The following is a 12364-nucleotide window of genomic DNA, read 5'->3' on the forward strand; positions in this document are numbered from 1 at the left end:
GACAGCTTCCTAAACATAACACCAGTAGCACAGACACTGAGATGAAAATTAATAAACTGAGAATCTTCTGTAAGGCAAAGGACACAATCAACAAGACAAAACAGCAGCCCACAGAATGGAAAAGGAAATTCGCCAAACCCACATCTGACAGAGGGCTGATCTCAAAAATTTACAAAGAACTCAAGAAGCAAGCCTCCAAAAAAACCAAAGAATGCAATTAAAAAGTGGGCTACAGAACTAAATAAAGAATTCTCAATAGAGGAGTGTAAAATGATTGAGAGACACTTAACAAAGTGCTCAGCATCCTTAGCCATTAGAGAAATGCAAATAAAAACAACTCTGAGATACCATCTTACTCCTGTCAGAATGTCTAAATTCAAAAACACTAATGACATTTTATGCTAGAAATGATTTGGAGAAAGAGGAACATTCCTCCAATGCTGGTGGGATCAAAAACATCGAAGACAATTTATGCTGCAGAAGATGTGGAGAAAGGGGAACACTCCTCCACTGCTGGTGGGAGTACCAAATCGTACAGCCACTTTGGAGATCAGTATGGAGATTCCTCAGGAAAACAGAGTCAGTCCACCACAAAATCCAGCAATTCAACTCTTAGGCATATATCCAAAAGATGCACATACATACAATAAGGACATCTGTTCAACTATGTTCATACCAGCATTATTTGTAATAGCCAGAACCTGGAAGCAACCCAGATGCTCCTCAAATGAAGAGTGGATAGAGAAAATGTGGTACATTTACACAATGGAGTACTACACTGCAGAAAAAACCAGTGGAATCTTGAAATTTGCAAGCAAATGGTTGGCACTAGAAGAAACCATCCTGAGTGAGGTAACCCAGTCACAAAAAGACAAACATGGTATGTACTCAGTCATATATGGATTTTAGACATGGAGCAGGGGATTGCCAACCTACAATTTCACCACCAGAGAGTCTGAGAAACAGGGAGGATCCTAAGGGAGAGATCCATGGTACCCCAGAGAAGGGGAATGGGATGGGGATCTCCTGAGGGAACTGTGAACATGAGGGCAGGAGAGGGGAGGGGAGAGGAAGCTGGGAGAAAAAGAGGGGGAGAATAGGAGGGGAGAGGAGGACATGGGGGAGCAGGAAGGTTGAGTCAGGGGAAGAATAGAGGAGAGCAGGATGAAAGATACCATATAAGAGGGAGCCAGTATAGGTTTGAGAAGAGATCTGGCACTAGGGAGATTTTCAGAGATCTACAACGATGAAAGCAACTGACAATCTAAGCAATAGTGAAGAGGCTACCTTAAATGCCCTCCCCCGATAATGAGATTGATGACTACCTTATATGCCATCCTAGAACCTTCATCCTGTGGCTGATGGAAGCAGAGGCAGACACTCACAGCTAAACACTGAACTGAACTCCTGGAAGCCAGTTGCAGAGAGGGAGGAGTGATGAGCAAAGGGAGTCCAGACCTGGCTGGTGAAACCCACAGAGGCAGCTGACCTGAACAAGGGGGAGTTCATGGACCCCAGACTGATGGTTGGGAGGCCAGTATGGGACTGATCTACCCTCTGAATGTGGGTGTCTGTGAGGAGGCCTCAACAATCTATGGGGCCTTTGATGGTAGATAAGTATTTATCCCTGGCATACAAACGGACTTGGAGAGCCCATTCCACATGTAGGGATACTCTCTCAGCCTGGATACGATGGGGAGGGCCTAGGCCCTCCCTGGGATGATATGACAGACTTTGAAGATTTCCCATGGTGGGCTTCACCCTACCTTGGCAGTGGTGGGAGAACAGGGTAAGGGTTTGGGGGGAAGATGGGTGGGGTCGGGGGAGTAGGGGAGGTTGAGGGAGCTGGGATTGACATGTGAAGCAAGGTTGTTCCTAATTTAAATAAAAAGAAAGAAAGAAAGGAAGGGAGGAAGTGGGAGAGAGAGAGAGAGAGAGAGAGAGAGAGAGAGAGAGAGAGAGAGAGAGAGAGAGAGAGAGAGAGAGAGAGAGAGAGAGAGAGAGAGAGAGAGAGAGAGACAAGGCACTACAGGATTGCAGATAGCATTCTGGAGGCATTTTCTCAATTGATGCCTCCTACTGTTGTCAAGCTGACATTAAAATCAGTCAGCACAGTGCACAGCACTGGTACAAAGCCAGTTTACCAACATCTTTAAACATTTAGTGTGCCAATTATATGTACTGTTTTTTTATGTGGAAGTGAATGTGTGTGTGTGTGTATTCATGCTCATTTATGCACAGGTGTGTGCCTATGTGCTTTATATGTATGTGAGGTCAGAAGATAATGTTGGGTTCATTCATGAGGAGTCATATGCCTTTCAATTGTGACAGGATCTTCCACTATGAGGTTCTCACCAAGTAGTCTAGGCTGACTGGGCAGAGAGGCCCAGGAATTCATTCATCCCCACGTCCCCAGCTCTTGTATTACACGCCTGTCCCACCACACCTGGCCTTTTCCCGAGAGGGTTGTGGGGATTAAAATGAGGTCCTCTTGCTTGCAAGGCAAGCACTTTACCAACAAAGCCATCTCTCCAATGCAGCAATAAGCATGTGCTTAATATCCAAAGCCATTTCACATTGTTAATTACATTTCATAGATTCAGAGAAGCTCTGACAGATGAAATCTATGCCTCAGAACTTAGATCTGATGAGGACAGAGCCAAGATTCAATTGAAATTCTACATGACATTAATGCACATACTCCTTTTCTTATCTTCTGTTTACCACAAAACATTCGAGGCACATAAATGCGGAAAATATAACCTTGTTTTTTCGTTTTCTAGTCTATAATTTTAAAATACAAAAATCATTAAACAGTCTAGCAAAGAATGAGAGCTTCTTTTGCCTCTTATTCCTGCCAGTGCCTCTCTTTACTCTCACCTGTCTGCGGAGGTCTCTCGTCTTCTTGCTCATGTTGTCTATGGCGGCATTCAGGGTATTACTCTTTTCTGGTTTTCCAGTCTGCAAGAAAGCAAAACACTGACATAAGCAATGCTACCAAATTACTCTTTATCACTTAGCAATTTGCTTTCGAAATTTCCTGAAAATAACAGTTTGAAGATTCAGGAATAGTTTTCAAAACTGCTATGACAGTGCATATGATTCATGAGCACTTCACTGAAACACTAAGAAGCACGGCGATTAAAGCACACATTATTTTCTTCTTTAAGAGTCTGTAATATTTCTGATACAGGGTTTGATCAGATTCAATGTGGCAGCAGGCAGAGCATTGTCTCCACAAAACTCTGATCTTCATTCTTAACAAGTGAACTCCTTAACTGCTAAGCATGCAATTAGCTTAAAAGCATTAGATGCCCAATTTGTCAACTTCCGTGGGAGTTTCTGAAGTCATTTTCTTGGTGTATTGTGTAAGTTATGCAGAGCCATATTGGAGTTTTGCTAAACACTAAATAAAATATGCAGTGCAAATTCATACAATTTGCAAAAGTTGACCACAATTTTAGCTGACAATATTCCAAGAACAAATTGTTTTAAGTGAGAACTGGATGCTGCTTTTGGCTCCTTAAGATAATTTGTGCAACACGTTTTCATTCTGTAAGCAGAGCAGTCCTTTATGCTACATCCTTTAACCTAAGGCTTGGACTTCTTAACACATGGAAAGTCACCTTGGTTGACATTTTCTACATATTATTGTTGTGGGAGACAACTGGGTGGAATCTAATCATACTTTCTCAGTGATACCTCCTATAAAAGAGATTGGAAAAAATCATTATGTGTTTCACCTCTAGGAAAATTGCTGCTGCTTTTAAATTAATAAACTTCAAAGGGCTTTGGGAGGAGACCTTGAAAATCAGCAGCTAGTCATGGAGATTCTAGAATGGACTCCATGAAAAGAGACACTGAAGTACAGCACAGACAACACAGCACCTCTCTCTCTTTGTCTCTCTCTCTGTCTCTCTCTCTCTCTCTCTCTCTCTCTCTCTCTCTCTCTCTCTCTCTCTCTCTCTCTCTCTCTCTCTCTCTCTCTCAAGACCAAACTCACAGAAAAACCAATACCTTCTAACATAATAATGTCTTAACCACAACGACAACAAAATCAAGATCATCTATTGTACTCAAGAGTTGTACCTCATTCTCCTTTGTCTCCTGCCATCTTCTCTAACACTACTCTCCAAAGTACCACATTCCCAAGACTTTCTATCTTTTTCCCTAGTTCTTACACATAGGCACCTGTGTTCCTCAATGGTTTCACAAAAAAATTCCTTAATTAATGACAACCCTTGAAACAATTCTCTCATGATCACAAGTGAACTCTTGCCTCTCCTTGTTTCATTGGCATTTTCCAACAGACTCATTTCGTCTCTGTGCCTTCACAGCACCCTTACAATAATTACTTGCAAGGGAGTTATTGAACAGGTTTGATGAGTACATAAATTAACAACTTCATTCAAAGTGTGACGCAGTTTAATTAGGGTTCCATAACAAGTCAGAAAGGTAATGATGAACTTAAGAGTTTACCAGTCAGCCTGAAGACACAACTAAATAACTCTTTGGCAGTGTCTAGTACCCACTAAACTACAGTTACACAGAGATTTTTCTCAGCATCAGAAGCAACAAAGTGTCTATTACTCTAGAACATGCAATGCTCTATAAGATGGTTGGTAACCACGAGCATATATCTACTAGGTCTAATGATAAACAAGGATAGTGCCTAAGGTACAACAGCAGAGATTGTCTGCTAGGCTCTGCAGGTACACACATATACACCCTCAAAAACACACATATGCACTCACACATAAAAAGAAAGAGATTTTAATTTTAAAAGAATATAAAATATGCATATGATAGAAATTCTCCATAGTAAAAGAAGAGGGGAATGAAGGAAAGCATAGTAGGATATATTGGTGTTGGGTCATTTAACTGAGAGAAAAAAGTTCTCAATACCAAAGTGATAGCTGAGAATGTACTTAAATGATTACTTTAACGGCTCTAGTTAAGCAGTATTTATATTAGCAATAGAAATTAATTCAAGGCTACATGAAACAATGACATAAACAGATCTACAATGGACCTAAATGCAGTTTCTAATTTTACCTAAAGAGCCTAGCCTTTATTCTCTAGGTTTCTGTGTTATTAGCTCTTGGCTACATCTTTTGTCCATTTCATGAAGGTAGTGATCATCCCAAATGGGCAGGGGTTAGGACAAAGAAATCCCCATGCCCTCTCACCCCCTGCCCTGGCATAAGGAATAATATGAGAGACTCCTGTTGTGTTGGCTATAAACCCGCACAAGCTTCTGTGCTGTGATTCATCAGAACAACTAAAAGATGTCAGCCTTCCTAGACCTAGCAGCAGACACACACAAAGCTTTAATAAAGGATGACGGGAGGTGACAGCATGAGAAGATTCAATAAGGACTTTAAAGATAATTTCCTAATTTCCACCCAGAGCTTAACCCTTGTTTAAAATACTGCATTGGGTCAAAGGCACTTTGTTCCCTAGGTAATAATAAATAGACCCTAATGCTACAGGAATTATTAAATTTTCTTTTTTTATTCCTTCCTTTTATCTCCCATCCCCAATATCGTTCTTCTTTCTCACCCCCAGGCTTTTATTGGGTTCTTGCTCTATTTATCCAGATTTATTTGGCTTCAGTTGAGCCATTTTATACCTCTTTATTCCTTTTGCATGGCATAAAAATAAATAAAGCAAGGAGAAATAGCCCTGTCCTATTTAAAAGCACCTTGTCCCTTCTGTATTCAAAGCCTTAACAAATCATGAAGCAATGAGCTAGGACTAAAGGCAAGTCCTATGTTCTGAGATGAAAGATGGATAGTGCAGGATATTAAAACCCAACCATAGATAACAGTCAGGATCTGTCTATCACCAAGTGCTTGGAAGAGGAGATGCCCCCTTTTAAAAAAAACCCTTGACAGGATCCATCATCAAGTCAGCTCAGCCCTGCTGATGGAAAAGGGGTTGACTTTTCCATCAGCAGGGAGCATCGGGCAGAAAGACACTGAGAGAACACGGCAAGGATCAGCACTGTATAGAGAAAAACTATACACTCTCTCATCAGTAAATAGATCTCCCATAAGGAAAGACTTTCTTGAAGAAAAATATCCTGAACATGATTTTATTCCGTAAAACATTATTAGAATTACTTTGTACATTATATAGTCTCAATGTCACCTAAGCTTGTACCTGTATGTAGTCTTAACCATGAAGCTTTCCAACAACTCTCTATGTCACTAACCATAGTTAACTGTCTCATGATTCTTATAGAGTTGTCTGCATCTTTGGAAACAAGCATATGAATGAATTCTCTTTGATTTACCTTAACCTGAGTGTTTCAATTTCCTTCAGGGACTTGGCCTGGGAGAAATTTCCAACACTACATCATTAAATGAGTAGTAGCCAATTATCATACATAGCCATTTTAATTGAAATATAAACTTAAGCTACATAATATTAAACGTTATTCCCTCAATGTCCCTGTTTAAAGTATTAGAATTTTTATGTCTGGAGGCTGCTATACTGAACACCACGGATATGGAACATGTTCCTTACCATAGAAGGATTTGTAGAATAGTTCTGTGTTAAATACTTACTTCTTGGTTGTATGCAAATAATCTTTAAATGGCAATTCAATATACTAGAGAGCAACCAGGCAGTAAACTAAACTGTCAATCCTCAAGCGACTTAACCTGAGTAGAGAAAGCTGGAATTTAATTACATCTGCTCTTTGCTTTAAAACTCTTCCCTCTTGCCCCCACTTGCTGACAAAATTCAGAACGAATCCACGATCTTGTTTTCTAAGGCCTTACAAGGACTTAATGTTGGATTTACTCATAACAGATGATGAGACTTCTTCATGAGTCCTTTTTTCTAGGCAGTGCAGTCACAACTCTGGAGCTCTGCTTCTGAGAAACTCTTTTACTTCTTACCTCCTATTTTCTCAGTGTAGATCTCTTTCAAGTTATATCTCAATTGCTACACTTTAATGAGAATATTTGGAGATCTTCTCAGCTGGCATTATTCATTGTCTTCCATCATCCTTTCTTACACTTTGTGGAGTTTTAAAATGACACTTGGTTTAATAAACAAACTAACATAATCAATAAATCTTTATGATCTACTCTGTGACAAGCAATGCAAAGGGAACAGAAACACCTTCAGCAGCACATCTGCCTCAGAAGAAGACATAAACACAGACACAGCATTTGATTTAAAAAAAATCTAAGACAACTTAGAGATTGATTGGATAGTACTCTCATTAAGCCAAAGGGAAGGAAGGATTCCCCAGGAAGTGATAAAGGAGTATTTAAGAATATCTGGGAGTCAGGCAAGTGAAGATGAGAGCAAAGGACATGGGGAGGGAAAGGGCAGCTTGAGTAAAGGCCAGGATCTTAAGGAATATTTGACAACTAGCATAAAAAGTGTGAAGCTTGACCTGTTGGCCTTTGCAACACTAAGAAATGAAATTGGTCCTACAGACAACTGAGAGTCATACAATTTAATCAAGTGAGTGAAATGGTCAGGCCATTATATCAAAGGGGCTGGAGTCTGCACAGTGGATTTGAGGACATCAGAACACAGGCAGAATTAGAATTAGATGGTCAGGGACAAAGGCTCTAAGAGGGATGAGATGTGTTAAAATGAATCCAGTGATGGTCAGGATAAAGGAAAGTGATGAACTCAGGGCTCTGTTTGAGTAAATGAGGTAGGATAGGGACTGGCAGATGCTGGCAGGTGAAAGGAAGACAGCAATCCATGCTGCTTTCCAGTGATGAGTAGCTGGGTGATGAGGCTAAGAACTGAAATGTTCGTTAAAAGAGGAGAACCTGGTCAGCACAAGGATGCTCATCTCAACAACAAAAATCACGTAGCTGCTTATTTGGATTTATCACTCGTGTCACCATTTTTATCCTCAAGGGTTAGAACACTCTTGTGCATATTTTGATGTTCTTAGCATAAACAATGCTTGCACATGGTAAGTGTTCAATAATTCAGAAGGAAAGCAATAAATTGTCAACAAATCCTGTAATAGTGTTGTGCCTCAATTTCCAGACATGAAGGTTTGCCACTAAATATACTTATATTCCTTTATGGCTTTCAAATTATATGGCAGGACCACATTCCCCCGCCCAAAAATTATACAGTAATATGCTTATTTAATTAGGCAATTTCTTGTGTAAACAATCACTGAAAATATGTCAAAATATGTAACATAAACTTGAAACAGCACAAATAAAAGGAGACATTTGAACATGATTCTAATGAGGCTCACCCCTGCAAACAATGAAGTTACAGATACTAGAAATGAGGAATTTAACATCAATGTCACAAATAATCAAATGAATGTCTTAATGTAGAGGTTCCCTGGATATAATTTAAATAGCAGGAAAAAATTATTTTTGTTGTTAGTTTGTTTTTTTTTATTTTTTTATGTATGTCGTTTCCCTCAAGCTTTAAAATGAAACATTTCCCTTTTAGTGTGAAATCTTTATTTCATGGTGAAGATGAAATAAGATGCCCTTAAACTTAGTTCTTCTCTGTAAGAAATAGCTTTTAAAATATTTTATGCTTAACAAATAGCAGAGGGAACAGATTCTAGACCACATTTTTAAGGCATGAAAGATATACAAATAGACAAGCGTGCAAACTGAAACTTCCTCTCTTAGAATTCCACTGTATGGCAGCATGTCAGGAAGACGCCTTCACTGAGCACTCTGAAAAATCTTCCTGAAGCAAGCACTGTGATATGGAAATAAACGTAAAGCAAACAGAACATCAACTCTGACATTTGAAACAGCTTAACTTTTAAACGCAACTGTATAAGAATCAAATGAGACCAAGAAATTGGTAGAAGAAAACAGGAAAAATTGCTTTGGGGGAGTAACATGATTAAGCCTATTTGAAAGAGATCTTCAAAGCACAGAAAACAAAAATCAAAATTGCATCAAACTATACTTTATATAAGGAACTAATACCAGAAAATGGAAGTAACAACAGCAACAACAACAACAAAAATCTCTACAAAAACACACAAATATCCCAATTAAAAATGGACAGTGGGGCTGGGAAGAGGGTTGGGCTGTGTGCCTGTAACGCAGTTCTAGTGAGCTCAGAGCCAGACACATCTTGGAAGTTTATCGGCCAGCAAAGTGTGAGGTAGAATGATGGCTACACCCCTCAGCAGTTATGAGGAGCCAAGATCAGTTCCCAGTACTGAAGATGGTAGCTAACCACTGCCTGTGGCCCCAGCTCCAGCTGATCCAATGCCCTCTTCCAAATTACAATCACACATGCATGAGCACAGACACACACACACACATACACATAATTACAAATTAAATAGAAAGTGGACATCAATCAAGAAAAGATGCCTATTGTTAACCTTAAGTCTCCTCCTATATACTCTGTTCACATAAACAGTACTATACACTCAAAAATAAATAAATAAATACAAAAGTTGCCAATATGCTTAAATGATTCCTAAAAATAAGAGGAAGAATCCATCAATTAAACAGAAGAAAACAACAGTATTTAGCATCACTAATCAATGGGGGAAACTCAAACCAAACAGCAAAGCTATATAACCTCACTCCAGTTGGAACAGTTATTTTAATATTAACAATATTTCTACTAATGTGGTTGGGCAGAGAATCTGCCATAAAATTGATAAGAATATATGTTAGTTATAACCCACTATGTGGAATAGTATAGCAGCCTACAAAAATTAAAATTAGATTGACTCTATGATACAGAAATTCAACAACTACGACTATCAAAAGGAAGTGAAATCAGTATGTTGATTCTCATAAAATGCTGGTTTCCAATGGCAGGGGTGAACGAGAGGAAGAGAAAGATAGGAAAAGGTCTTCTATGGGTTCCAAGCTATTGTTAGATGGGAGTAAGAATATTTGACATGTTATTTTATAATAGCGTAAATCAAGAAATTAGTAATAGAACCATAATTCAAGTAGCTAGAAAAAAGAATTTTGAAAATTATTAGCATAAAGAAAAGATAAATAATTGAGGTACTAGATATGTTTAGTTCAACTAAAATAAAATATACATCAAAGTAATGATAACTCATAATTGAAGGTTTTTCAAAGGCTCAAGGCAATATCCAAAGACAGTATACACATACAGTTCCCAAAGGGTTTTTTATAAGACTCACATGGCAAAAATAGAAAGATAGAGATAATCATATTAGTTAGCCAAAAGAACATCTGTTATCCATTGGATTTTCCACTTCTTATGTTAAAATTTCTGTCATTTCTTTCATATTTTGTAGTAACCTTTAATATTCTGATTTTGCATAGCAAAATAATGTGAAACTTGCCAGCCTCAAGGGATATGAATGTGTATCCTTTACTGTTTCTAATTTATTAGGATAAACATATAATATGGAGGACAAATTGAATGAAACATGAAAAATTACCATGTCAATTTACAATAAAAACAAATTCTGCCTTGACTTATTTTTCTTAGAGTGCTCAAAGTATTTTCTACCAGTTTAAATGGACTACATTTTAATTATCATTAATGGGTTGGTTTAATACCTGGTACTGCAAAACAATATTAAGTTGACCTTAAAATTGGTCATAAGCAAGGTAACCTCATGCTAGTTGTATAAGCTGAGCTTCAGACTAGTCATCTACAGGGTGATGATAACAACAGCTACACTGTGGGGGAGCTGAGAATTAAGTGACATAATGTATGAAAAGAATTAGCAACTGTTTCATGGCTTACATTTAGTAAATTTGTTATTATTCATCACCTAAGGTAAACCATTTCAGTCCTAAATATATCTCCATCAAAGTATGGACATAACTAGTACTTAATTTGTTAATTTGAGTAAGACTTTGGGGGGGAGTTATTTAGTTATTTAAGACATGGTCTTGTTATATAAATAGTGGAAACTTCAAACTTAAGATCCTACTGTCTCAGCGTCCTGAGTATAAGGATTAAAGGCAAGTGCTACCATACTCAGCCTTGAATGAATACTTTATGAGTATCTGGACAGCTAGACGAACAAATGGCAACATATATTACCATCCTGGTCCACTGAAGGAAATCAGTGTGATCACAGGAAAGGTCATAGAGATCTTGGCACACAAGATGCCAAGCTCTTGAACATTATGAAGTCATCAATAGAAAAGAAATATAAATAGCTAAGCAAAAGTTCACATGTCTTCTAATATCAATTAAAGGTTAAACTGTATATCCTGTCTACACTGGCAGCATTTCAGTTTCCCAAATTCCTTCATTGAGTCATCATCACAAGATGTTGACACACATCTCAGAATGAGGTCAGGCTTATTCTAGAAATCCTCTGGGTTTGGGTACCTGACCCCAGCAGAGAGCCTCAGAGACAGCGTGCCTCTCCCTACAGGATTAGCTATGATGGTCAGGAAGGAAATGGAAGAGAAAGCCCTTATGTTGCCAATTATACTATGGCACTTTTTCCTCAATATACAAAGCTATTATAAAAGTCTAATAAACAATGATAGGGAAAATTATGCAAAGGTCAAATACATAATTTTCCATTTTTTTTACACAGAAAGATTATTTCTAACCATCTTCCAAGCTAAGCTCTTTGCCTTCTGGTCTGCTGAGATGGGGGCAAGCTCCTGCCATCAAAGAAATGAATTGAGAGGATAACGGGGGGGGAGGGGAGGGCATGGGAGGAAGGGAGGGAATGGGAGAGGGACCTGGAACTGACTTGTGAAGCAACCTTGATTCTTATCTAAATTTAAACTGGAAAATAAAATTAAAAAAAAATTAAAAAAAAAGAAATGAATTGTTCATACATACCTTCTTTGTCTGCCAAACAGGAATACCACATTTTCTTAAGCCATGAACTGAAACAAAACCTGCCTCCTTATGGTGGCTTAAAAGAAAATGACCCCCAAAGGGAATGGCATTATTAGGAGGTGTGGTCCTATTGTAGGAAGTGTGTCACTGTGGGAGAGGGCTTTGAGGTCTCCTATGCTCAAGCTTCTCCTAGTGAAGCTCCTACTTTTTGTTGCCTGAAAGATGTAGGACTCCCAGCTGCTTCTCCAGCATCATGTCTGTCTGCAAGCTGCCATGTTCCACCTGCTCCAAGCTACGTGCCATGAACCTCTGAACTTCAAGCCAGCCACCCCCAATTAAGTGTTTTCTTTATGAGAGTTGCCATGGTCATGCTGTCTAAGTCCTAAGTCAGACAATCCTTTAAGTAGTTTCTCTTGGGTTTTTGGACGTAGCAATATTGATTCTCGTCTACACCTATGTTAACAGTCTGCCCTTTAAGGCAATCATTACATTGCCAGTGCCATGTTCCATGTCTTCCCTTACCAATAGAGAAAGTCCAGGGGAAGAGTCAGCTTTCAACACCTGGAGACCTAGCAAT

The 12364-nt window shown here is 38.7% G+C and overlaps 1 protein-coding gene across 19 annotated transcripts in view; it reads right to left on the bottom strand.

Annotated features, from left to right (window-relative positions):
• Positions 1 to 12364, bottom strand: part of Ctnna3 (catenin alpha 3) — a 1429068-nt gene that overhangs the window by 672072 nt on the left and 744632 nt on the right. For 17 of the 19 annotated variants that reach the window (XR_005871457.1, XM_040732537.1, XM_040732539.1 and 14 more), the window contains one exon: positions 2881 to 2961. The exons of the other annotated variants lie outside the window; for them this stretch is intronic. Coding sequence is in view for 16 of the 17 variants with exons in the window: in XM_040732537.1 (XP_040588471.1) it covers positions 2881 to 2961 (81 nt within the window). In the remaining variant the exon portion in view is untranslated. The remainder of the gene's footprint in view (positions 1 to 2880; positions 2962 to 12364) is intronic. 19 annotated transcript variants of the gene reach the window in all.

The sequence above is a fragment of the Mesocricetus auratus genome, unplaced genomic scaffold, assembly GCF_017639785.1.
Source record: "Mesocricetus auratus isolate SY011 unplaced genomic scaffold, BCM_Maur_2.0 Super-Scaffold_100027, whole genome shotgun sequence".
In the NCBI taxonomy this organism is placed as follows: domain Eukaryota; kingdom Metazoa; phylum Chordata; class Mammalia; order Rodentia; family Cricetidae; genus Mesocricetus; species Mesocricetus auratus.